Consider the following 25,855-nt stretch of genomic DNA (forward strand, 5'->3'; position numbering starts at 1 on the left):
AAAGTATTTATGAGAAACCATTACTTTGGTGTGAATGTAAGATGAAGGCTGGTTTCATATGGACAAGTTCTCTGTTTAGCACAGTTCCACTGCTAGCACAGCTTGAGTAGGCTGGGCAGCAGCAGGAACTGCTCATGAATTGAGAGAAAGGTCTATGAAAACACTATGGAAAAGGTCTTTGCTTTGGTATTGGGTCAGGATGCAAATTTTGCATTGCCCAACTCTAGTTACCATTCATCTCCAGAGATCTGTGCCTGGAGCTTGCTGACTTTCAGTGTCTATCTTCCACTGTCAGCCTGGTCAACAGCAAAGGCTTCAATCTGCTTTGCTGCAGATGCTGAAACTAGGCATGGAAGAAGCATCTCTTGTGTTGGTACTGTTAAGTAGCTGCACACTGCTATTCTGCACTGCTAGTTGCATCAAATGTAATACATATTGTATATTTTCATGGCGTGATCACAGTCTGAGCTAACTTGGCTTGACAAATTGAAATGGATAGCTTGAGTCTGCTTTCTTTAAAAATGTAGACTAAAGGGATTTTTGGAGAGTGGCCCAGTTGGTTTCTTCCCCTGTTAATCACACATTTCCAGTAGACACTCAGCTGTAGCCTCAGATGCTATATTTGTACCTCATTCATTTGCTTCTCTGAGTAGTCATGATCAGAATACATTAATTCTTGCTGATCTAAGATATTTTACCTGGAATTCTAGTGGCTTTTCAGCACATAAGGTTGATGTGACAGACAATGTCAATAGTACCTATGAGGTATGAACACTGGTATTGAGCAAACAGCAAACTTCCTGGATATTTGTCAGCTAAGCTGAAACCCTGACTTAGCTATGCATATACGTTCTTGCAGTAGAGGAAAGGGATAAAAGGTGCATCTGACCTTTAAAAGGGTGGCGTTTCAATAATGTTTATCTTCTAAGTATCTAGAGCAATGGAGTCTGGTAGGGAAAAAAGCTGACAGCTTTACTTCTGCAGTGGCATGAAACAGTATCTTCTGGACACTCCTGACTCATCAGGCATTTCTGGTGTTAATCTAAGGCTGATTTAGCAGGCTGTAGACTTGAGCTTGCTTTTTGATCCTTGGGTAGGCGGGATCAGAACTTCAGAGTTGTGTTGCATCAGAATAAGTGCACACAGCTTTTACCACCACATCTTCATACCTTGCTAAGGCAATGATATCGTGAGTGTGGGGTACTCGCCACCCACCCACATCCCCAGTTTGCAGCATCCTTTGATAGCCTTGGGGTTGGTTTCTCTTCCTAGTGGTAAGGAGCCACGCCACACTTGTTTTTGTAGCACTCACTGCTCCAGTGTGGTTTGCAAACATCACTGGTAACTGTGCACATATATGTATATGTATATATAGGGATTACTTCATCTCTCATGCCTCCTGTTGGTTCACTACTGTTTTTTGAACTGTGACAGCTGTCTGGTAGCACATAACACCACCAAATAGTTCAGGGGGAGAGAGGGAAATTATGTCCGATTAAAACTATAAGGGAGAATTAGCAAAGTAGAGATTGATTAACCATGAAGGAATATAATGAGGATACACAGTAATTTTCACTCCAACCGTGAATTACTGGGATTTGCTCAATATAAGGGAGTGGAGGAAGAGTAGGGAATAGGGGACACTATTTCTCTTTAAACATAGTCAGTCCTAGACCTCTGTAGACAGAGTAAGCAGTAATTCCACACTACCTGATTTTGAAGTGAGTTACAATAGTATGTAAGCTTGACCCCATCTAAGCAAAATATATCTTGCCCAGTTTATACAAGATCTTGAAAGTTTCTAGAATAGCACAGCAGATTCTCTCTGGAGCAGAGGACTCCTTGATACTTACACCTATGTGCCTAGTGCGCTTTTGACAATGCAAGCTTAATAAACTAGGAAAATAGAGGAAAATACTTGTACCCTGACAAAAGCAATTTCAAACCTCTTATTTGATTGTTCCCTTTTATGCTAAAGCATATTAACAAGTTTCTGAGAGTTGCTGAAACTTAGCAGCTTATAAACTGCATAATCTTTTGTTGTCTCAGTTTCAGAATTAAGAAAACTGTTTGAACCAAACAACCAAGATTTTTTGGAAATGAAAAGGTAAAAGAACAAAAAGCCTTTGGCCTGTAAAACAAAACACACAGCTTGTTTTGTTACCTCCTCTTAGAAACTCTCCCCTCAAATCTTCAAAGATGCTGGGTTTCACATTTTTCACATCTTTTTCAGAAAAGAGAGAATAGCTAGACGCTTAGAGGGAATTGAAAATGATACACAACCTATGCTTCTACAGAACTGTCCAGGTTCAGTCACACACCGTTTATTAGAGGAAGATACACCAAGATATATGCGTGCAACTGATCCATACAGTCCCCACTTAGGTAAGTAGTATAATTTAAGGCAATTTTGCATTACTGAATTACTTTATGTTTACTATTCTATCATTTGTGCTGTACATGGAGAGGAGTTTTATGGAAAAGCCATGGTTAGAGGGCTTTTTATCTTTTTAATTCTTCAGCCGTCTTACTTGAACAAGGTTGGTTATCCATATTGTTTTGAAACAACAATCTTTTGATAATGAGGCTCAACATATTTAAGTAATAGCCATTTCTTTATCATTTGCATATGCTTTTGAAGGTGTAAGTGCCAAAATGTAATGTGTCTGTGCAGTCACTAGCACACTTTGACTTGTAAGAAAATGGGAAGCTTTTTGTTTACTCAGTGTGAATGGTAGGTAGGGTACTCAGAGTTTTGGGATGGATTTGCTCATATCTGTTGTACTTTCAACAGGAAGATCAAATGAGGAGGAGGAAACTTCAGATTCTTCTGTAGAAAAACAACCCAGATCATCCAGATATCGAGCAGAAACCACAGGAGGTAATACAGAGCCCTTGTATAGTACAGGAAACATGGATGTCCAGGAACTAGAGTCAAAAGCAGAAAGAATAGCTAGGTACAAGGCAGAGAGGCGGCGCCAGCTAGCAGAAAAATATGGATTATCTCTTGATACTGATTTGGATTCTGACTACTCATCCAGATATACGCGGGCAAGGAAAGATCCTGACAGTGTGGAAAGAAAGGGAGTGAAAAGTGAAAGGCAAGATGATGAAAACAAGGACTGTGGCTCCTCATATGTGTCCAGAACTGAGACGAAGGAGTTAAAGAGTGTGATTTCTGAATCCAAAGAGTACACGAGCCATGAAAAAGATGGTGTTCCAGATAAAGAAGGCCTCTCAAATGAAAAGAGTGATAGAAAAGCAGATGATGACAGTGCCATTAGACAGGCTTCTGACCCTACAGCAACCTTGGATAGTTCCATCTCTCTTTCACTTTCTGGACGAGAATCTTCCTCCTACAATGAAGTGCCAATATCACCAAAGCAAACCCCTAGAGAGTCCCTCTCTTCACCAAAGCGGGCAGCCTCACCAATCCATTTGCAGAATGACCAGCCCTTGCACAGTAACATCAGACAAAGGTAAGCATGATTTTTATTTGTTTGTTTATACAGTAGATTCCTTTACCTTAATCACCTTTTGCAGCAATGTCTACAGTATTTATGCAAGCATATTTATTACCCTTGAAGAATAGTGGCTTTGGATGTCTCAGGATGGATTGGTTGGGTTTACTGTATCACAGTGTGCTGCTGAAACAAGGGGGTGGGTATCTTTTTCTATGATTAGATATGTCCTTGGTTTCACCTTATATTTATAGAATTTATGCCAAAATTAGGCATTTGCAAGGGGAGTGGAATAACTATGTTTAAGATACTTACACAAACTAGAAATTGAAGCTGTTATGCTGTTATGGGTCTAATTCTGTTGGGTTTTTTTGTTTTGTTTTGTGAGTAGGTGGTTGTTGGCTTTTCTTTTTCCATAACCTGTTGGAGCAAGCCTTTAACTTTTTTCCTCTATAGGCTGAAATTGTTTGGGTGGGGTTTTCCTCTTAAAAGCAAGCTGTTTCTCAGTGAAGATTTCAATAGCGTCATGACAGCTTCTGCCAAAATAAAGCAGTTCTCAGAGTCAAAAGCTGAAAAGTGTCTTGGGTCATTTGAAATAGTAGTTGATTTGTTTTCCTGCTGTGAAAGTGTAAAAACCCTTTTGAACTGTGGTAGTCAATCTTTCAGATAATATCGAGGTTGTGTGTGTGAAGGGGCAAAGGGGACAGTTAAAATTCCATGCTGAATTTGGAAAATGTAGCCGCCTTCCTCACATGATTCTGAATTACTTCAGATTTGACAAATTTATTTCAGTAATAGGGTAACCAGATTCTTCCAGAAGGAAAAAAAATTGTTCTCACTATTTTTCCATTGTAATTTCACACTGTAGTGCAAAAACAGACTGTCAAAATGTGCATTGTTTTCAGTCACCATAACAACTAAGCATTTTTTGAGAGTATGATTTTCTTTTAAGTGTGATTCTTCTATTTCTAGGTAGGTGATAGATAGAAAATAATAATTGTAAAAACCTAAGTTAAAGTGTTGCAGCTGAAACGATGTAAATTATAATGAGAACTTAATTGTAGACACACCTGCATCAGGCTGAGCAGTGCTGACTGTTTCTGAGAAACTGAAATGAACTGGCATAAACTGGGCCATTCACACTTTTTGGTATTTTTTGCAGTAGATTCAAAACCAAGCTATGTTGACTGGACTTCTTATCCTTCCCATCAAAATCACAAAACTTAATTCTTATTTGTTGTGGCCTTTTTGTTGCATCTCACAAGCATACCTTTGAGTTTGAATGATGAAGAAATCTTCCATGTCAAAGGTTAACTGATGGGTGGATTTGTTAAGTCATCTATTTACAGTGCCTGTAAACTGCTCAAATGTACTTAGCCTTCTTTTTTGTTTCACTTTATTGCATAGGGCACATCAGTAGTAGTCTGTTAATATTTTTCTCATAGCTTTCCATTATTCAGGTGACTTCTAACCCTGCTCACTTTCTTTTGCATGGATACATGGCTATATGAGCTATTGTTGGACTCTCCCAGTTAAGGCAACGTTTTAAAGGAATATTTTCATTCAGTAAATCCATCAGAGACAAAGTAAGTCAACATACTTAGGAAGTACTGTCTTATATTTAGTTTATGTTTTAAGCTTACAATTTTGCTACTACAGTAGGTAAAATAGTCATTGCAGGGTCATCCATACAGCTGAGACCAGAGTTGTACTGAAACCCCTTGAGCTGACTGGGTTATTCTAGGCTCCAAAAAATTTGTGTCTGAGGCAGTCTCAACTCAGATATTACAAAACATTATCCCTTATCTTCAAACAGTCGGTTTGAGATAAATCTGTTGACTAATCCAGTTACTGATAGGAAGGATATTGGAGCAATGGACCTTTGGCAGATGGTTTTCTTTGTTTTATAAGGTGAAGGAAGGGAGAAAGTTTTCAGTCTTAGGAAACCGAAGAGAATAGCCCATCAAACTTCATAGTCAAGAATGTCTGCTGCAGTGCAAAAAGGGCTTTTACTTTCTTTATTCTCATAAAGCAATCCTAGTCACTGTTTCTGTGAGGGGAAACCAGTGAAACACTGAACAGTGAAATGCCTTCTAGGTTGTTATCTCTTCCAACACAGGAGAAGCTGCCCTGGTGAAACAGCATGCTGGCTATAGAAAGACACCTGATTCTGCTCATTCACAGATTAGCCTTCAATGCTGAGACATCAGGCCTCCTTATAAAGCTCTCTCATTTTTAGCTAGCAAATGTGGTTTTTTCTAATGCAGCTCTGTAAACCAGTGAAGAGGTCAGAGGGAGCCGGCTGAAGGCATTATCAAATCATTCACAAATTCCAGCGGTTTCTTTTTTAAAGCTGCCACTCCTGGCATTACTTATTTTTTGATAATAAAAGATGCTGCAAAAGTTGGGCAGAAGAGAAATAATTAAGGCAACAATGTTTTTAATGGGAGCATGCTCTTTCATTTGTTAAAAGTTCAATGTCCGTACGAGATCTGATGCTGTGTGAAACACTAAGGGATCTATCTGTGTTTGGTAAGCACTGGTTGAGACAGGCCCCTCCTGTGAGGTCTTTCGTTTTTGAGGCTTAGTTGTTCTCTGTTTCCAGATAATTAAATGGTAAGGTCCATTTTCAGGTGGTTTCTGGTGTTAGGACAGTTCCAGAGTTTAAACTCCATCCCATTTGTGGTACGGTCAGTTTTACTTCTCTGTTGTTCATTAGTGAAATACTAACAAATGACAGTGGGGCAAAAGCAGCAGGAACAGATCTGGCAGATCTTTAAGGATGGTTTCCATAGAGTACAAGAGCTCTTGATCACCAAGTGTAAGAAATCAGGAAAGGAAAGCAAGAGACAGGAGGTGATTCAAGACAGGCAACATGGCTTCACCAAGGACTGCTCTGCCTCAGTGGCCTTCTATGATGGAATGACTACACCAGTGGACAAGGGGAGAGCTGCAGTTGTTGTCTTTCTGATCTTATGTGGGGCATTTGGTGTGGTCCTCTACAACATCCTTCTCTCTAAAAGTGGAGAGGTATGGATTTGATTAGTGGACTGTTCAGTGAATGAGTTGGTTGGATGGTCACATCCAGAGCGTGGTGGTCAATGGATCAACGTCTACATAGAGATCAGTGACAAGTGGGGTCCCTCACGGGTCCGTACTGGGAGCAGCACTCTTCAGTATCTTCATCGATGACATAGACAGTGGGATGAGTGCACCCTTAGGAGGTTTTCAGATCACACTAAGCTGAGTGGTGCAGTTGTTGTGCCTGAGGGACAGGCTGCCATTCAGAGGGACTTGGACAAGCTTGAGAAGTGGGCCTGCATAAGCCTCATGATGTTCAACAAGGCCAAGTGTAAGGTCCTCCACCTGGGTTGGGGAAATCCCTGATATCAGTACAGGGTGGGGATAAAGGGATTGAGAGCAGGCCTGCAGAGAATGACTGGGGGGTATTGGTAGATGAAAAGCTGGACAATAGCTAGCAATGTGCACTTGCAGCCCAGAAGGCCAGTTATGTCTTGGGCTGCATCTGAAGAAGCATGGCCAGCAGGTTAAGGTAGGTAATTTTGTTCCTCCACTCTCATGAGACTCCATCTGGAGCCCAGCAAAGACATAGACCTGTAATAAAGGGTCCGGAAGAAGGCCACAAAAATGATCAGGGAGATAGAACACCTCTGCTGTGAGGAAAGTCTTGTTCAGCCTGGAGTAGAGAAGGCTCCAGAGAAGACCTCATTGCAACCTTTCAGTACTTAAAGGGGGCATATAAGAGAGATGGGGACAAACTTTTAAGCAGGGCTTGTAGTGATAGGACAAGAGCTAATTATTTTAAACTAATTAGTGTACATTTGGAAAGATATAAGGAAGAAATATTTTTTTATGATGAGGGTTGTGAAACAATGGAACGGATTGCCCAGAGAAGTTGTGGCTTCCCCATCCCTGGAAACATTCGAGCTCAGGATGGACAAGGCTCTGAGCAACCTGGTCTATTATAATTATAATATTTTATCAATATTATATTATTATTTATTTATTAATTTTATAATAATAAAATATTATTTATTAATATTATATTTATTAATAATTAATCTATTATAATCTTGGAATGTGTCCCTCTTAATTGCAAAGGTTGGGCTAGATGACCTTTAAAGGTTACTTCCAACCCAAACCGTTCTATGATTCTGTGAATAAGTCATAAGTTAATACAAACTACTGACTGCAGTATCACGAATTTCAGATACTTTTTGGATGAAGCTAGGATCAGTATTTGCATAAAACAACTTTATCACAATTACAGTCTGCCTTACCTTTTGAAGGAACTCATCTGCATCCACCAAGATGCGGTGTAGAACTTACTGCAGCCAAGAATTTCAACTCTAGGATTTGGTCTTGTTTGGATATGCATGTAGGTAGTAGGTAGTATTTTAAAGGCCAAGTTTCCAAGAGCCTGTTCTTCATTTTGATACCCTGACAACTTCCAGTGCCAGTACATACTCAATACTCAATAGTGTGATATTCAGAGTTTTAAGAATAACCTCTTAGAAATTTTTGTCCCTGTTTCTGAGTGGTAAAGAAGTTATGGCCTATTTCCATGCAGTCTGTTTAAAGCTTTTATGTGGTGGTCTCCTATAAGGCTATTTGTGCAAGCAAAATAAGGGCTAATGCCAATTTTCCAGGTGGTTGCTGTCTTGAAGTCAGTTCCACATTATACAGACTGCAAGATTGGTTTTGTAAAATTTGCTGAGTTCAAATTCAAAAATAAATGCAGCTTGTTTTGGAATACATATGAAAGCTTTGTGCCTTCAGTCCTAAGAAGATTTAATAATTAATCCTGTTATCCATCACTGAGAAGACAACAAAGTTCTGCATTTGACATTGTCTGCATTTGGCTGCTGAAGTGGCTGATTAACTCGGAATTCAAAACATGGCTTGCGTTCTTCTGACTGCTCTCTTCAAAGGATGAATGATCAAGTACAAATAACTGCTTGGGCCATACCCACTATAAAAATGTGCCAAAGTACACATTAAGAGAGAAGGAAGTTTGCTTGCTTCAAAGCAATTCCAGCTACTGGGTCAGCTGCTTTGAAAGGTGTTTACCTCCTATTTGGTCAGTTCCTTTCAGAATTCAAAAACATTTGGAAAAACAAAAAGTGTTCTAACAGTCGGTGTTTGACTTTGTTCTAAGTGATTTGGATAGGGTGACAACTGTAGGTGAGTTCTCAAATTTAAACATATTTGTAGTAAATGCACTGTTACCTTAAGAACAGTTGATTTTACTTTTTCAACTATTTTCATTAAAAGACCAGCTAAGAAAAACTGAAGTAGATGACCTGGAGCTTAATTTGGGATTTTCATCCCAAATGTTTCTACGGCGATGTGAGGTCTTTCAGATGTATCCATAGGTAATGGAAAGCAGCCTGGATGCTTGTCTGCTCTGGGGAGTTTGTTTGTAGATGATAATGTGGCCAAACAGTCTGTGCTTACAAGGTTAAAAGTATTTGATGTGATCTACTGTAGATGAAGGTGGGCATTAGGAAAGTATTTGAGAAAAGGTGCGTAGGTAGTCTGAAACACCCTTTCCTGCAGGGCTTTTAGAAGTTTGCAGTGCTCTTGTTCCCTTTTGGGCTTTCAACTCCAAAATGGAAACAAAATAAAATCAAGACAAGATCAAATTGGGATTACTTTGGTTTTTTTCATCTTTTCCTTTCCCCTGTTTCCTAGTGACACAACATGTTTTACTCAATCTAACTGGGTTTGCATTTCTGAAGCTACAGGGCTACAAGGGGTTCCAGATGCTCCTGAGAATTTCTTGGGAAGTATGAGATAGCCATTTGAATTTCTAACTTCATTAAATTCATATTACTACTTTGGTTTGCACCCAGTGATCTTTACCATGTTAAACCAGAAATTAAAGGAATGGTTTTAGCAACTTTTCTAGGTTTTGCTTACATAAACGCCTTCAAATTGACCTGCAACGGCAAACGGCAAAAATAAGATTGTGTAGTTACTTTCACTTCTCAAATTCTGGACAGTACACACTTGATAAACTTACCTTTGCAGAATATTTAACATTCAGTGTACTTTTTAGATGTTTGTGGACTTAATATGCTAGTTTGTTTCACAGTTTATACCTCTCAATTTGATTAATGTGCTTGTGCTTTTGTTTTTATGAACAGTCCTCTGTAATTGAGTAATTAGAAAACAAAAAAAAAGTGGTGGGGAGGGAAGACTGGGAGAATAAATGGGAGCATGTGTCGAGATTTCAAAAGTTACCTGAAGTTCTGTTTTCTGTAGTAGTGCAGGGAAAGCAAAACCTGAATGGTTTCTTCAAAAAGACTCGGAAGGGGACACACCTTCACTTATCAGCTGGCCCTCCAGGTATCATAAAACATAGCTGTGTGGCTAACAGTTAAGACTCAAACTCCCCTTTCTTTCCCTTTACTCAGTCTTCTTTTAACACTTGCCTTTAATTTTCCTTTAACAGCAGCAAGTTAAAAAGTTGTTTCTTGTGGATAAACAGCTGTTGAAACTTTTCAGAAGCATCTGCTTTTATTGTAGCTTAAAACCAATTGGTATTTTGATGAAGTACAAACACCCCTAGCTTCTTCCACAGCTACTATCATTCTGGCTTCCACTAATTTTTATCACTTATTTTATCCCACTTTCTACTCCTCAAACCAGCAGATTTTTATACCACACATCAGTCCTCTTAGCATACACTATAATTAATTCCTTGAATTCCAAAGGAGGTGGTACAAGAGAAATAAAAAAAATTCTATTGAAATGTAAAGCAAGATCTTGATTGGAGCTACAAGCAGCTGCTTTCTCCCAGTTTAGCAACGCATGCAGTTAGCCCCCCATGAGGTGCATTGCAGGAAGAATCTTTTCTATGTTCCCAATGAAAGTAATTCTTATAACCCAGTACTAACATCACTGTGAATGTTCTGGAGAATGCTTGGTGCATGTAGTTTAAAGAATCACTTTTTCAGACTGAACACACTGTCTGTACTTAAGTTAACTGTGACAAGTGCACCAATCCTCAGAGATAAGGAACATCAAAATATTAGAAAGGTTGGTGTTTCAGATAACTTTGGATATCCAGAATTATTCTTTCAGATATTTGTTTGCCTTTTTTCCTAAGTCTTGGGGTTTATTTAGTAGTGTAAACTCCATAAACAAATGTAAACTACCAAAACTTGGTAGAAAGCCTGGAATTGCACATACTTAGAGCTGGATTACTTACTTTCAAATAAAGAACTAGTCTCCTATTGTACTTGAGTTTCTCTCCTTCTTCAGAATTAAAATCATTTTTTAAACCCATTGGGCAGGGAGGAAGTACAGGGCTTTCATTTTTAATATTGTATACGCAATATTTACAAATGCTCACCCTGTAAGCTGTGTGAACATGCGGCATGGCTGTAAAGCTGCTGGAGAGCTTACCTGCAGTTTTAGTCATAGAGCAAAGGCTGCCTCCAGCTGCATGCGCTTGCCTTCCCTTAGTGCAGTCTCATTAAGTGTCTAAAGGTACAAGACAACTCTGTTCTGTATGGATGTTAGCAAATCTAGAGGCGTTTCTAGAAAATACGCTGAAGTAAGGTAACTTTGGGGGAACATTCCTGTAAGTTTTGCATGTTAAAATGTAATGTTCTGTTTTAAAACAAATTGCCTGTTTTGGTTTTAATCCTTTTCTCCCTTGCAAGCCCTCTGAAGAGCAACAGCCATGCCATAGTTTCGCTTTGGGCTTTGAGGCTTGCATTTTCAACATGTTTTTTTTTTTTTACTTACTGAAACAGGTTACACTACATGTAAGATTTTTAGATCTTATATGATATACAAAAGCAGAAATAAAAAGATCTCTGGCAAAACGTCTGAAGGGCTAGGTGGAAATAACCATGTATTTTTTCATCCCTTCCCCCAGTGCAACAGCATCTTGATATGACCTAAGCTGCCTAGTATTTAGACGTCTTCAAAAATCTGTTTAAATACAAGGCTGTCAGCAGAATTTGCAATTTCAGACTGAACCCAACACTTTGATAATATAAAAAGCAGTTTTGATCATCTTGTTTGTTTGAGACTATGGGTATGTGCTGTTTGACAAATGCAGTTGTGACCTCATGGGAGCATGCTGTACGTTTTCAGAGCTTGCTTGGTTACCTTCTGAGAAGTCATGCATGTTCAAGGTCCTGTGAATCACTTGAACATTTTTGAGCAATGTTATTGCTAAGATTTAGGGGGTGGAAGGTGTTGCATCATACCATTGCTTTCTTCTATGTGTTGATTGCTTTTATTTTAATACGATGTTGCTGCCTGTACCCACAGTAGGCATCTTATGATCCTTCCCAGATTGGGTATTGCTGTTCACAGCTTTAATCCTTTTTCTTTCTTAAAGAGTAAAAGTTAGAGAGAAACTGGTGAAAGAGGAAGGTGCTCGTGGAAGCCCTGAACATGGCACAGACACAGTATCTCAGAGAAAATCCCATCCAGTGCCAGCCCACTACATGCCTCATCAGACAGAAACATCTGCCTTTGATAGGGTTATAAATCAGCCCGTCAGTTCAGCCCGCCAACCGATACATGGCTATATTCAGCCTGCTGGCATTGCTCACACAGCTCAGCTGATGGCAACAGAAGAACCAGCAAACATTTCTGTTGGCAACCGCCTCCTGCCAGACAGTGTTAGCCTCTTAACAAAATCGTCATCATCAGAGAGTGAAAAGAAAGAGGCACTTGATTATGGAGCAAAGCCTGATGAAGAAGATTCCTTGGAGGGTGAACAAGCTTCCAAAGGCAGAAGACCCATTTTGCCATCTGAGATTCGCAAGCAAGGGAAGAACCATGAAGGCCTCTTTGGAGGAGGAGAATTGGATACTCCCATGGGGAATTCCTCTTTCACAAGCAAGCTGAAAGTTAACTCAGAAGTTCAGAGAGAGCTGGAGTGCAATAAGAGGCAGGCCCCTGAGCGGCAGTTTAAGACCACTGAGAACATAGAAAGGAGTGAAGCTGTTATGTACATACAGAGTGGGTCTGTAATGCAGCCTGACAAGGCAAAGGCTCCTGTTTGGAAAGTGTCGACAGCAAAGCATAAAGTCCTGACTCGTTCAATGTCTGACTATACTGTGCCTCCTAAGCTAGAAGCTTATAAAAGTAAGGAAAGTGTGGAAGCAAATGCACCAAACGGTGAGATTGGCATGGTTGACACAAAAGTCTCTGTTGCCCAGCTCCGTAATGTCTTTCTGGAGTCTGCTACTGCCAACAAGAAAACAGAACTGTAGGTGACATTTCAGACATATTTTCGTGTGAAACTTGCACGTCCTTGGCAAAAATTACACACACTCAACAGCAGTCGTGTTCGGCACTTAAAGCACACAGCTTAGCTCTCACCAGTGTGTACTGGAGGCTGAAATGGTTTAAATCCTGCTTTTGTGCTTCTGCTTGCTAGTGCAAGTTGTGATGTGGGGTAGCTGGAATGTGTACGTCTGCGCATGTTACCGGAGGAGCATGCAGAGTGATCTGTAGTGAATTGTTGAGATGCTTATATCTATGCTTTACTTCTCTCTCCTATTTTCTTTTCTATGCACTTTCTATCATGTGGTCTTAAAGCGAATCTCGGTTTGAGATGTCAGCGGCAGGTAGCACTTTGTCTGCCAATGGTGACCGTGAAAGAGGGCCACGAAGGCCGAGGCGCTATTTTACTCCTGGTGAAAATAGAAAGACTTCTGAGAGATTTAAAACTCAACCTATAACGTCAGCAGAACGAAAGGAGACAGATAGGTAGGCACGTACATAGCTCTGTGTAGCATTCTGATACAGGTAGACATGAATGAGCTTGTGAAGAGACTTTGTTCATTTGTTAGCATAAGCATTTTGCAAGATTATTGTTTATCTTTAAAACCAATCAGTATTTGTTATAGCTTCTTATAAAATAAAAACAGAAACACCGCCGACCAAACCAATTTGTTGCAAATCCCCTCCATGTAAAAAGAGAAACAGTGAATCATCATAAAGTATTATAGCTGTCTGGTTCTGTCTAATGTTAAATGCTTTTGGTTTTATATAAAGAGTTTCCTTTCCATCTACTCTGCTTTATCATTTACTTTTTTTTATAAACAACCAAAGCTATGTATTTTATGTTAAAAGAGCTGGCAGCAAATCTTAGACTTTTATCTTCCGCAAGTTGAACTGGAAATCATTTTCCTTTACTGTATTTAAGTTTGGCTGCAATTGCTTGCCTTTCTGCTTTATTAGAGGATGTCAAAGTGGAAACTGTTGGAACTTGAGAAACTATAAAGTTTTCCAACTCTTAAGATTTTTGAGGTCCTGCTACTTCAGATGGAGTTTGAATTTAATTTTTGATGTGTTATTTCCAACTAACTTCTTTCTGTTTGGTAATTTTTTACCAGGTCAATTTTGAGTGCAGAAATACCAGCTGTTGAAGGTATGTTACCACACTACTTTCTAAGGAAGAAATGGGAGCAGATGTGTTTTGGCTTGTTTTCACTGAAGAACTGTTTGATCCAGTTGAAAATAGCTTTTGTTACCTATAATATGTTTGAAGTACTGCTTTTCCTTAGGCCATGTCTACTACAGACTTGATTTCAAATTCATTTAAGTCCAGAAGTCTGTCTATGGATTCCAAGGTTCATATGGGAGGCAAAGAGGGGAATGGCTTGACGCTTTTCAATGTAGGGTTGTGGAGATTTTTTCTGACGTAGACGATAAATAAAAAACAAATTAGGCCACACATTTTCATCATTGGTCTAGGACTAATAAATAAAAAAAGCCTTAGCTGGTTTTCTAGCTAAGGAAGTTATGCTGGTTATTGAATTATATAATTCAGTCTGCCATCCTGCTTCTCTTTCCCTCTTGTCACTCATGGCAAGTCTGGCACAAATTAAGTAGGTAATCTCCTGAATAGCTAAATCTAAGTTTAATGCTTTATGCTACTTGGAAGCTGATATTCTCTGCAGCTTTGAGATGCAGGTTCTTGGATCTGGAGGATACTGATTTCAGCTCTTATGGATTCCAGATAAGTCTCTGAAAAATGGGGACGCAAGGTGGCAATCAGAATGACCAGCTTCCAGGAAGAGCCATCTTGTATGGTCAATGATAGAATATAGATGTTCTGTACAGCAGGATTAATGCTGACCTTTAAGACAGTCTTTCAGTCCGATTATATTCTTAATCCATGTGTCTAACACAGACTGATAGAGTAAGTTTGGTTATATTCACAACGGGTTGGATTGTATTCATAATGAGTTGTTTGGATAACTCAAATGCACAATAACTGTTCTGAAAACAAATCTTTTGTTCTCAAATCATGTTAAGAATTTTCCTGTGAAGCATTGCATGTAAAAACAACTAAAGTTTACACAATCTGTTTCCTGAGAAGTCTTCCATTAAAAGAGTGTAACAACCAGCTTACTTGCTAGTGATGCTTCTTATCTTACTAAAACATAATTTTTGAGGCATTCAGAAATCATTTAGTTAAAAAAAACCAATTTGCATTTAATATGAGATTGATTAATTACATTTAGCCTCACTTATTTTTTCTTTTGAGTAGATGAAGAAAAAATGGATGACCGAGCCAAACTAAGTGTAGCTGCAAAAAGGCTGCTTTTCAGAGTAAGTATTACATTTTCTTAAGAGAAGGCTGAGTTAAACATTTCATATACAAGATGCTAAAGATCCCAAAGTGCATGAGAATTAAGTGTAATGCAGTTAACCAAGTCCCAAGCTACATAACATCTTTTTACTTCATCTTATCTACCTACACAATAGACCTGTTGCTCTAAAGCCTTCTTAAAGAACATCATTTAGAGAGATGCGTAGTTTGGTTTAAGCCCATGACACTTTCTGTGCAATTGCATCCTACTTCTAATTCGAAGATGGGCATTTGGGAAATTTACTGTTTGCATACAAGAAAGGTGTAAAGAAAGTACTGGTTTAGAACTTTCAGCCATGGTTTTAATTATGATATATGTCCTCCTAGGAAATGGAAAAGTCATTTGAAATGAAAAATATTCCTAAACCACCTACAAGAAGTTCAGCAGTAGAAAGAAGACTGCGACGTTTGCAGGATAGATCGCACACACAACCAATTACCAGTGAGGAAGTGGTCATTGCAGCTACGTAAGTCTTATTACATACGTTGGCTATAACTTTGGTTCCTGCTTTTAAATCTGGGAATAAGTTCCATATATGTGGTATTTACAACTTTGTAGCAAGGAAATCATTTATTGTTAAAGGCTAACTTCCTTGAGAACCACAGGGGAAACTATATTGAAATTCCTTTTTAGAAGTAGAGGGACTATTAAAGTATAATTAAAGCTTATGAACCTGTAGATTAGGTAAAGGGGATTAATCATAACCCTGGTTTGTAACTCAAATGAAAAAGATACTTTGCGCTGAGGGAAATCTGCACAAGTTCTTATGGAATGTATTTGTATTGGGGAAAACATTTTACACTCTGAAATCTTGAATGTACTTTTTGGAATTGCATTTTTTGCACTCTGGTCATACATCTTGAAATTTTCCTAAAGAAACCAAAGTCTGTTTTGGGGAATACAAAAAAAAAAAAAAAGTGAATTGATGTTCACCTAACGATCTACTAAAAGATAGCTTATGTTATGGGTAATGGGTAACTTCAAGAGACAGTTTGTTTGCTCCTCTAGCTTTTTAGTTCTTTCAATGTATTTGAAGTTACTTTTGTAAAGGCAGCAGCAGATAAGTCAGTTAATTAAAAATCATTGCTGTTTGGGTTTTTTTTCTGTTTTGATTTGGTTTGGTTTGGTTTGGTTTTGGTCTTTTCTGTAGTTAACACTTAATGCATTGCTTTCTTAATGCTTTTTTCTTCTCTCTCCCTGTGAATATTCCCTCCTTGGCAATTCTTTAAAGTGAATCTACCCCTGCTTCACGTTCTGTGAATACCCACACAGTAGTGACAAGAGTACCTAGTCCCACTGTAGTTAAGAGCACTGTACAACCCATCAGGTACTGGGCGGGATAAACATGCATGTTACATGGAGCACAAGATTCCTCAATAGCAGATGCATCCTTAAAGTCTTGAATGGCTTTTCAATGTGTCACGTCAATACTCATTTCAGGAATATTTAAAACATTTGTCAACTTCATTTATGTTTGCATGATAAAACAATGCAGCTTATTTTTATGTCAAACATCTGTTTTCAGAACCTTTCTAACCACACTTACCTGTTCTAGGAGCGTATTCTTCTCTATGAAAGAAATTAATTTGCATGTGAGCAAACCTAGCAGAACCCTCTTTGGTCTTGTACTTTTTTTTTTTTTTATACAGTAATGTCATCTTAAATTGAAAATGTCGAAGCTGGGTGCTTGGTTTCACAAGGAGTACGTTATCCACTTTGTCTGTCTCTACAAATATTTTTTTCAGCTTGCAAAATTAAAGATAAGAAATTGCACCACCTATAGGTAAAGTTGCAGAATACTGTTTGCCTGTTCTGAAAGAGAACACTACTAATTCCATAAATGTGGCAGAAGGTGGATAAAATATATTATTGTAGAGGTGACTAAAATATATTACTGTAGAGACAAATGCAGTTGCGGCTTTTATGAATGAATGTGTCTGCCTTCAGCATTGGTCAAACAATATTCAAAATTAATGGAGTATATTTCACAACTATTTTTGTTGTTGAGTTACCCCAGAAAACTCAAAACAAAAGACAGTCTGAATTCTGGTCAATTTCAAATTACAAGAGGCATAATAATTTATTGTAACCTAAAAGCAGCACTAACTTGGTGGAACTTAAATTTGTGTTTTAAATGTTTTTACTGTATATGATACACAAATCATTTCTAATAAAATCGGATTTTACATAAATGGCACTGTAGAACCCATGCTTGTTCTACAGAAGGCATCTTCACTGTCTCTCTGTATTCTTTATGAAGAGATTGGTCTCAAAAGACTGTCTTCAATCTTGAGTTCCCCTTTTAAAAAAATTGTTATGTCCTAATCCAGTGAAGTTGTGTATGAAAATTTAACCTTTTTTGAATCTTCAGCTGTTGAATTAGAATTCATCATGCCAATGTTGAACCACTGCATAACCACTTAGGCTGCTATATTACATTGGCTATTGTGCTTCATGTGTGGCTCTGCTTCTATTAGGTTGAGATTTTAAAACCTCAGAACGGCTTTTTCCAAACTCATTTCCAGTTCTGTTTCTTCAGCTTGCAGGCGTCAGCACACCAAAAAATTTTAGCTAAAGAGGAGATAAGAGCAGCCAAAGAGGCGATGGGGCAAGATCAATCTGAGGAACCAGATTCTTCCACCTTAAGTTTGGCAGAAAAGATGGCTTTGTTTAACAAACTGTCTCAACCAGTATCGAGGGCCATCCCCCCAAGGAGTCGAGGAGATATTAGGCACAGGAGAATGAATGCTCGTTACCAGACTCAGCCAGTCACTCTTGGAGAAGTTGAGCAGGCAAGTGCAATCTTAGCTCTCTTTCATTTGTTTCTTTTCATTGGTGAAAACAGCTTCAGTGTAAGATGTCGTAACAGCTGACTTTCTCTTTGCTCTGAGCTATACACTGGGGTTATGACACATTTGCAGGAAAAAGCTTGTCAGGAAGCAGTCTTCTGACATTGAGGAACAACATCCTCAAAAATGTCCAATTTCATTTGTGTGTGTTGTTTAAATAATTCAAGAGTATAGAATCTTCCAGATTAGCACATGTTGTACCTTTCAAAGGTCTGTCTTTTCTGGTAGAGTATTACATGTCTTCCAAAAGTAGATTCCTGACCAAAAGGGTAAAAATGGTTACACATATCATTGTGCTTCAGAGGTATTTTCAGGGAATTTTGGAACTTTGTCATGTGCAACTCTCAGTCTCTTTCCTGAAAGCACTATATATTTCCATTATTATTCAGGACATACTCTATCATTTTCCTCTGGAAGGTGGACATATATTTTTATTTGTATTATTTTCCCACAAAGCAGAATATGTTTGAGATTCTGTTCTGGAATCCTTCATATAATTGGAACTACAAAGCAATGTCTTTTAACTGGAGTGTGAGCATAAGATGGCCCAGCAGTGATCTTTCAGAGCTGATGTTCACAATAGCAGAAACATCAGTCCCTTAGTGTTTGAACTTTAAAAGAAATTGCTCTAACAGTGAAGCACAAGTCCTGTGCATGTTATATTTCTAGGGACTTGGATCAATATGTGTGTCAGAAAGTTCCTACTGTTCTTTTTCTATATGCTTCATTCGTGCTTATACATTTTCCATATTATAACTGAATACTGAGAAGGCAGGCTTTCTCTAACCATATTGGTGCAAATACAGAACTATAGTTTACCTTTTATGCCTACTTTACTTAGGCATGAAGTAGTAGTAAATATTTGGCACATTTATTTAGCAGTATTTCCACACCTTACATGGTGCTCTTTTCATGCATTTTCCAAATGTCAACCACTGTCACAGCCTGTCCGCTTTAATGACTCTGTCACTAACTTGTTTGACAGCCAGGAAGGTGGTCAACAGAAATGGGCTTGGAGCAGATGGGAAGGAAGTGACAGTCACATTAATTTGTCAGACTTTTACAGACAAACTTGCTTTTCAAGCAAGGAAATGCAGAGGAAGCATGTTTTGTTATCCCTTTCTGAACCTTGCCGAAGAAACCAGAGTTGACTCTGAATCAAGTTCAGTGGGAATGTATTTTCAAAAAAACATTGTATATTGAATTGTTGGAGTCCTGGGATGTTTTGAGATGCAGGTAAAGTTCTTCTAGGAAAGAACAAAAGAAAGATATCATAATAGATAATTAGAGGTTATGTTCCCAGCATACATAGTTGCAAATGTAAATATTTTCTAATTAAAGCTGAAATCCCTTTCTGATCTCCTCTAAATTTCTAATTCTGATAGATGCAGTGGAACAAGAGTAAACTGGTAACTGTTTTCTTAATCTTGCTTTGTAATCCTTGAGCTAGTGCAGTAGTCTTTGCTCTGCTTTCCAATTTGGTTAATGAATGACTGTGGTGTCCATGCTTTACGGAATTTGCATGTGCATTTTAAGTTTTCAGTTGATTTCCTCTTACTGGTGTGATTTTGTCTATTGCTTTTGCATGCTGTTCACCAGCCCAGCAGTTTAAGAAAACAACAAAAAAGCCAAACAAAACCCTCTCCTGATGTGTACAAAGGCATGTTTGTTGATCTCTTTCATAGTTTTTTGGCTCCTTTGGAGAAGACATTAAGTGAAGCCCTACATTTCAGAAAAATTTTGCATCTTAACTGCCTGTAGGGAAACTCTAAAAAATTATTATGTTAGAAGAGCAGAAAAGATAATTGTTCCACTGTGGAGGCTGGCAGAGCAAATTTGGAGGGGTTTTTAATATGCTTCTTAGATTCAGATACTTTGCTTAGAGGTATACATGACTGCCAACGTTATACTTGAAAAAGTCTTACACTAACAGTCTCTTGTGAGCATGATTTATGTGGCAGAAGAGTCAGGAATGTCTGCCCTATGTAGGAGAGGACAGAGTAGTCTCTCTAGCGCTGAGCTAGCTCCAGAGCCGGAAGCTGCGTAACTGTATCAGAGCAGAGCTGTGCCAAAGCTAATTAGTCCTGCTGAGATGCAGAGTTGATTAGCCAGGGCACATGGCATGTCATCTAGTGTCTGGAACCTGAACTACTCATTTCCTTCCCCAGTGCTCTGCAGTACTATGCAAGTATGAGCCTTTTCATGGAGCCCTGTCACAATGTCGTGTTGCATGATACACATACACACATTATTACTAAAGATACTGCTGTTCACATGTGGTTGTTTCTTCCCTGAGTGAAATAATCCATCTGCAAGCCAAATTATGGGGGCATTGTTGCTCTCCTTACCTGTTTCTAGTCTATATTTACTGAGCACTACATTCATACAGAAGCACACCTGTGAAGAACTGACACGATTGGACTGTTTTCAGGAATTGATGATTTCTGAGCTTCTAAGTTCATTTATGTGTGTGTGTGTGCGTGTGTGTTCGTAGGTACAGAATGAAAGTGGAAAAATTACTGCCTTGTCAACTGCAGTTGCAACATCGATTTCAACAATGGCATCTGCCCTTTCTACATCGTTTGCTGGAGACCTGCAAACGAAGCCAGCTAGTGATGGAAATGTGAGTGCTGCCACTAGAGCCGATTTGAGATTCCACTCTTCAGCAGAAAACTCAGACTTTTCAGGAAAACGCACACAGAAGTCAGAACAATGGCAGCCCTCAATGGAAGCGTTAGAAAGCAAAAGAGCATCAAAGAAGCATGAAGAAGAAAGAAAGAGATTTATAGCACATGAAGCTAATGAAATTACAAAGTACAGCTCCTTTGAGGAAGAAACCACACATCCTGTTCCTGAAAAAACAGGCGACTACCATAAAGAGACACCATACAGCTTCCTGAGGAAGGGCAGCTTGGAACTGTTCAGTTCACAAGCACTTTTTCAGCCTCTTGAACAGAAGGAAGTGGATACTGGCATGCAAGGTAAATGGGAAGTCAAAGAAGGCCAGTCTTTTGAAGAAAAGGTGGATTTGGAAAGTGTTATGAAAAGCAAGACTTGGCAAAGAGGTGTAGTATATACTTGCTATTGGTGTAGTCTCATTCAGCAGATGGTGATGTTTCTCTCCTTTTAAACGTCATCATGTAAAGCATTATTATGACTGGTTATGTTTCCTTCTTTTAGCACTGTTTAAAAGTAGAGAAATAACTATGAAACCTTAAGTTTTACAAAAACAGTTTCTCTTTGTTGTTATTTTAATTCTTCAGCCTTCAAAGATGGCTCAATTTTACTCATATTTTCTGATTTTGAAAGAAGTTATGTTATACATTGAAATTAAGGTTTAGCCTTTCCTCTTTTGCCTTTGCCCCTGCCCTCCAAAATACTGAATAACCAAACTTGCTGCTCTGGGTCAGGTGTCTGCGCTTAACTATTGCCTTCTTGTGCATATATAGTTACATATTAATTGCATGCATACGTATATAGCTACTAGTCAATAGTTTTCACATAACTAATTTTGCAAAACCAGTATAATTTTCTCTTCAATGTAAGTAATTCTCAGAGCAATTTCATTTCTATATGCACAGCATAATTCAAACTTAATAGGTAAACTCACCCATCTATAAATAAAATGCTTTGGAAAGAATCAGTTATTTTGGTCATTGCATAAAGCCTTCTATTCTTTTGAATTTAAGAAGGATGTTGTATTGGTCTTCTGTTTTATTATGATGGGGTACAAGAACACAGTACCCTGTAGTGCTAGAAACATTTTTGTTTTCATCTTTTGAAGTTGTTAATTTTAATTTAATGGTCTTCAAACAAGCATAGGGAGGAAGCTATGATTCTGCCTGTATTACTCAAAAGCAGTATCCATTCTATCCGATTAACTTTTGGTGACTTCAGGGGAGACAGAAACTGGGATAAAACAGGAGCAGTCATATTTCCTTAAGGATAACTGTAATGGTGCATTTATCTTTCATGAAGACAATTATTTTCTCTGGTTTAAAAAGCCCCAACACCCTCCTACAAAATAATACCTTTATTAATCTATTGAATGTCCTCCTACTATGCTACTTATGCATTCAACTGCTTTACCAATATGTTTATTTCTTATTTAATTTTTATCTGCTTCTCTTCCACTACTCTTTGTTCCCCTCTCACTTTTATCTGTCCATTTGTTTTCCTGTTGATGTGATGACAGTAGCAGCAGTTTGTCCGTCATCCATATGAAGTTCAGAATTGTGTATTGAACATATTGTGTAGCTTCATGTGAATTTCAGTCATGAATGGCCAGTCTATGCAGCAGATAATATTGCACAATTCATCTTTGTACTCTAGCTCAGCCAGAGGGTTTTTATTCCTCTGTTAGGATAGCCTGTAATTTGAATGTTAGAAACCAGATTTGCTGCTTCAGTGTTAGTAATGTGAAATATGATTGAGAGTAGCACTAAATCTAATTCAGCACTTCTCTTTTGAATGGGCAGACCATGCTGAGCCTACTTCTGAACTCACCAGCACATCAGCAATGAGAGCAGTTTCACAAACTGCAGCTGCGGCATCTTGTAGACTGCAGGAGCTCTCCGAACAATTGGAAGGCAAATTGTATAAGCATTCCTGTGAGATGTTTTCTGTTGGAGAGAACAAAGCACAAACAACTGAGGATGTCCTTGATAATTCTAGCAAAACGATGTCAATTAAGGAAAGGTACTGGAATTTCACTTTTTTTAAATTATCTCTATAAATTACAGTAATTAGGCTGGTGGTATAAAAAGCAGCTTTAAACCTGTTTCTGAAAAAGCTAAGCAGTGATTATTAGGCTTCTTTAGATGTCAAATGCTAACAGCAGAAACATGAAGTTAATCTGCCTGACATGCTTATATAGCAGATGGTGGTGAACAAGAATTACTGTTCAAGCGAACATGTTAATCTGATTTTGAAAGAGCCACCTGAATAAGCAACAAGTAGTTCAGAAAATGAAAATTGTAAAAATACATGTTCTAGTTACATTTATAAAAACACATGTATAAAAATACATATTGTAGTTACATTTATACTTGATATACTCAATATACTTCGCAAGGTTCTGATTCCAGTTATAACAAGTATAATGTGATCTTTTTTAAATAACCAGTTTTTCATTGGTCTATGGGATACTCTTTTAAATTAGTTGAGAACAAGGAGTCAGGGATACACTGTGATGTTTCCTTCTCTACTTCAGAAATACATGGTTGCCATTTTGACTTCTGAGAACTTACTGTAGGGATTTGAAAAAGGTGATAAGTTGGATGGGTTTGTGGGAGTATTAGAAATATTTTTCCAACCCAAGTTCATTCTGATCTTAAACAAAATGTTACTGTCCGCACATGTGCGGACAGTAGGAGTTCATGGCTGGAGCTCCAATAGCTGCTGTATTACTTGTAAAAGTCATTCTAATTTAGGTAAAACTTTAAGAGTATAAACTCAGTCCCAAACTGTAAAAGGATCTGGTAGCAGTCCAGTAAGTAAAGTTACAATTATTTGCTTCAGGTTGACAAATAGGCCTGTTTTTACTTCACTTTTTCTACAGTGAAGGCAGAACCAATAAATAAAAATAGCTGCCTGATTAAACTTTGACTGTGTAAAAGTATTCCCTCACTTGGTGAGGTGAGTATGATATTAGGAACTCCTAACCATTTTTATTTTTCTTTTTAAATTTTTAAACATAATTCCAAATCATGCTTCTTAAATTAATGTATTTCTAGGGTGTATGGGAGTCCTCTTTATTGATAGAGCATCTCCAGTCCCTGTTATCCTCTTAACACAAAGAAGAGGGTGCAGGAACATCTACAATAGCTGTGCAGTCTCAGTCCCTTTTCTGAAGGATGTACTTATCTTTCTCAGTCTACTATTGGTTTGTTTAAAGCAACCTTCATTACTAACTAATGTGTTCTTTTCCCCCTTTTCCCCTTCAGTAAATACGTCAAGTGTCTAGGTAGATAAAGATTAAGACCAATAACTTCTGGTTTATAGGTGGTAAATGATGATTCTTCCCCGATTCTTGTGGGGAAAAAGAGGCGGGAGGGAAGATCCAAGTATTAGCAGCTGTTTCAGTCCTAAATTTAATGCTTCGGTTGAGTTGATCTCTTGGGTAACTGATGTTAAAGACTGTCAGTCTGGAATCACTTCCGTTAGGCCTCCAAGACTGTCTCGTCAGTCCCAAAGCTGACAGAAGAAAATACCTTCTGTCTTGTCAAGAATTTGTATATCCTGATTTCACAAACGTCTGTAAATGGCAGGGCTGGTACCAAAGTGTTTTAGTCTTCCAAAATACTACAGTAGCCTACTTCTTGGCCCAGAATTTAAAAAAAACTTCAACCAGTCATTTTCTTTTGCTTGGCTAAAGCTGATGCCAAGTATTCATAAACCTCAAAGAATATTTCTGCTAAAAATTAACTATTAACTTTGGATTATTTTTTTTTCACCCCGTTTACATTCACTAACTTCATCTTCCCATCCAGTGGATCTTTCTGGCTGTGTCAGACATTCTTTCACCTTATGGAAGAACAGCTTTTCCACAGATGTAATGATATTTGGGCAGGATGCATGCCTGCTGGTCTGGACAGAACTGATTTTCCACAAAGACTTACTTCACTGAACTAATATTATCCTTGTGGAGTGAGTGTATGCCTGGCATTTTCAGAATTACCAATATTACATGGAAGAATGAAAATCACGATTTTTCAAGAAAGACAAGACACTCTTCTTCTGCAAACACACAGCTTGGAGGTGAGAGGGAGCAAAGGCTCATATATTTGAGTAGTTTTGGCTGTGTTTTGTCTTAGGCAGCCCAGGGCAAATCCACTGATTGATTGGTGGAAACCTTTTTTTTGAATTGTCTTCCCTTCAGGAAGAGAAATGTCTTGGAAGACTTCAAATGGCACATCAGTTGTGTGTAGCTACCTGTCTTTGTGTATTTATGGAGACCAAAGTTGCTAGGCAGCCATCCAGTCAGCTCCACTTCAGAAGTCAGCTGTATGTCATGATCACCATTTAAAACAACCTACAGATAATTCTAATTTCTGGCAGACCTCTTAACCGTTGTTCATTCCCTCTCAGGAAGAACAAAACCTAAACTGAATTTTCAACCTTTTTTGATGTATGGATGCCAGAGCAAGAATTTCTTATGCAGGCTAGATTTCTGCACTCTTTTAACAGTCAGCTTCCTTTTCGTAGTTACTTATCTCATATTGGCCATTTTCTGCCTGATATGCTGAGCAGCTCTAGGCATTTTAGAAACAAACCCATCTTAGGCCAAAGCTGACCAAAATGCTTTTCAGCTTCCATTATTGCAGATCATTTCTAAGCAAAGCTGACCTAAGAGAACATCATACCGAAGATAATTCAACTGCACGGTAGCAATTCAGTCCCATCTTGGTCTCCTCCGCAGTTTCACACATGCATGGATGCACTCCAGAAGATTAGTTCTGGGCAGTGAAATCTTGTATACACTTTGGAAACAATGACCATGGTCTCAGCTCCTTGTTGTGAGCTCTTCTCAACCCTACTCATCCCATGCTGTGAGGTATGAATCAATCAGGCAATGTGAAGTCTGCCAGCGCTGCCTACCTGGGCAGGAAGAAAGGAAATAACTGCTTTCTCAAATACTAACATTCTTACTGTCATTGTATTCTATGGGTTTACCATTTTCTGCATTTTCAATTCTTCTCAAATGGCTGCCTCAGGACAAATTGATTATCCTTGAATAGGTCAGTAGTATGGTTGCACCCCTTGATTTTTGCAGGAAGGAGCTGCCTGAAACTTGACTTCTGGCTACACCTATTCAGTCCTACCCTTTCCTTCTCCTCAGTTTCAAGACAAGACTTTTACTGTGAGGGTAACAGTAATCACATCTCTA

At 38.4% G+C, this 25,855-nt stretch overlaps 1 protein-coding gene across 1 annotated transcript in view; it reads left to right on the forward strand.

Moving 5' to 3' along the window:
* Positions 1–25,855, forward strand: part of SVIL (supervillin) — a 75,355-nt gene that overhangs the window by 12,227 nt on the left and 37,273 nt on the right. The window contains exons 4-17 of the mRNA XM_080611685.1: positions 2,050–2,107; positions 2,234–2,385; positions 2,795–3,479; positions 9,753–9,833; positions 11,845–12,723; positions 13,056–13,226; positions 13,856–13,890; positions 15,016–15,077; positions 15,445–15,584; positions 16,350–16,445; positions 17,658–17,910; positions 19,353–19,376; positions 20,462–21,032; positions 22,446–22,665. Of these exons, the coding sequence (XP_080467811.1) occupies positions 2,050–2,107; positions 2,234–2,385; positions 2,795–3,479; positions 9,753–9,833; positions 11,845–12,723; positions 13,056–13,226; positions 13,856–13,890; positions 15,016–15,077; positions 15,445–15,584; positions 16,350–16,445; positions 17,658–17,910; positions 19,353–19,376; positions 20,462–21,032; positions 22,446–22,665 (3,427 nt within the window). The remainder of the gene's footprint in view (positions 1–2,049; positions 2,108–2,233; positions 2,386–2,794; positions 3,480–9,752; positions 9,834–11,844; positions 12,724–13,055; positions 13,227–13,855; positions 13,891–15,015; positions 15,078–15,444; positions 15,585–16,349; positions 16,446–17,657; positions 17,911–19,352; positions 19,377–20,461; positions 21,033–22,445; positions 22,666–25,855) is intronic.

The sequence above is a fragment of the Psittacula echo genome (genome assembly GCF_963264785.1).
Source record: "Psittacula echo genome assembly, chromosome: 2".
NCBI lineage: Eukaryota > Metazoa > Chordata > Aves > Psittaciformes > Psittacidae > Psittacula > Psittacula echo.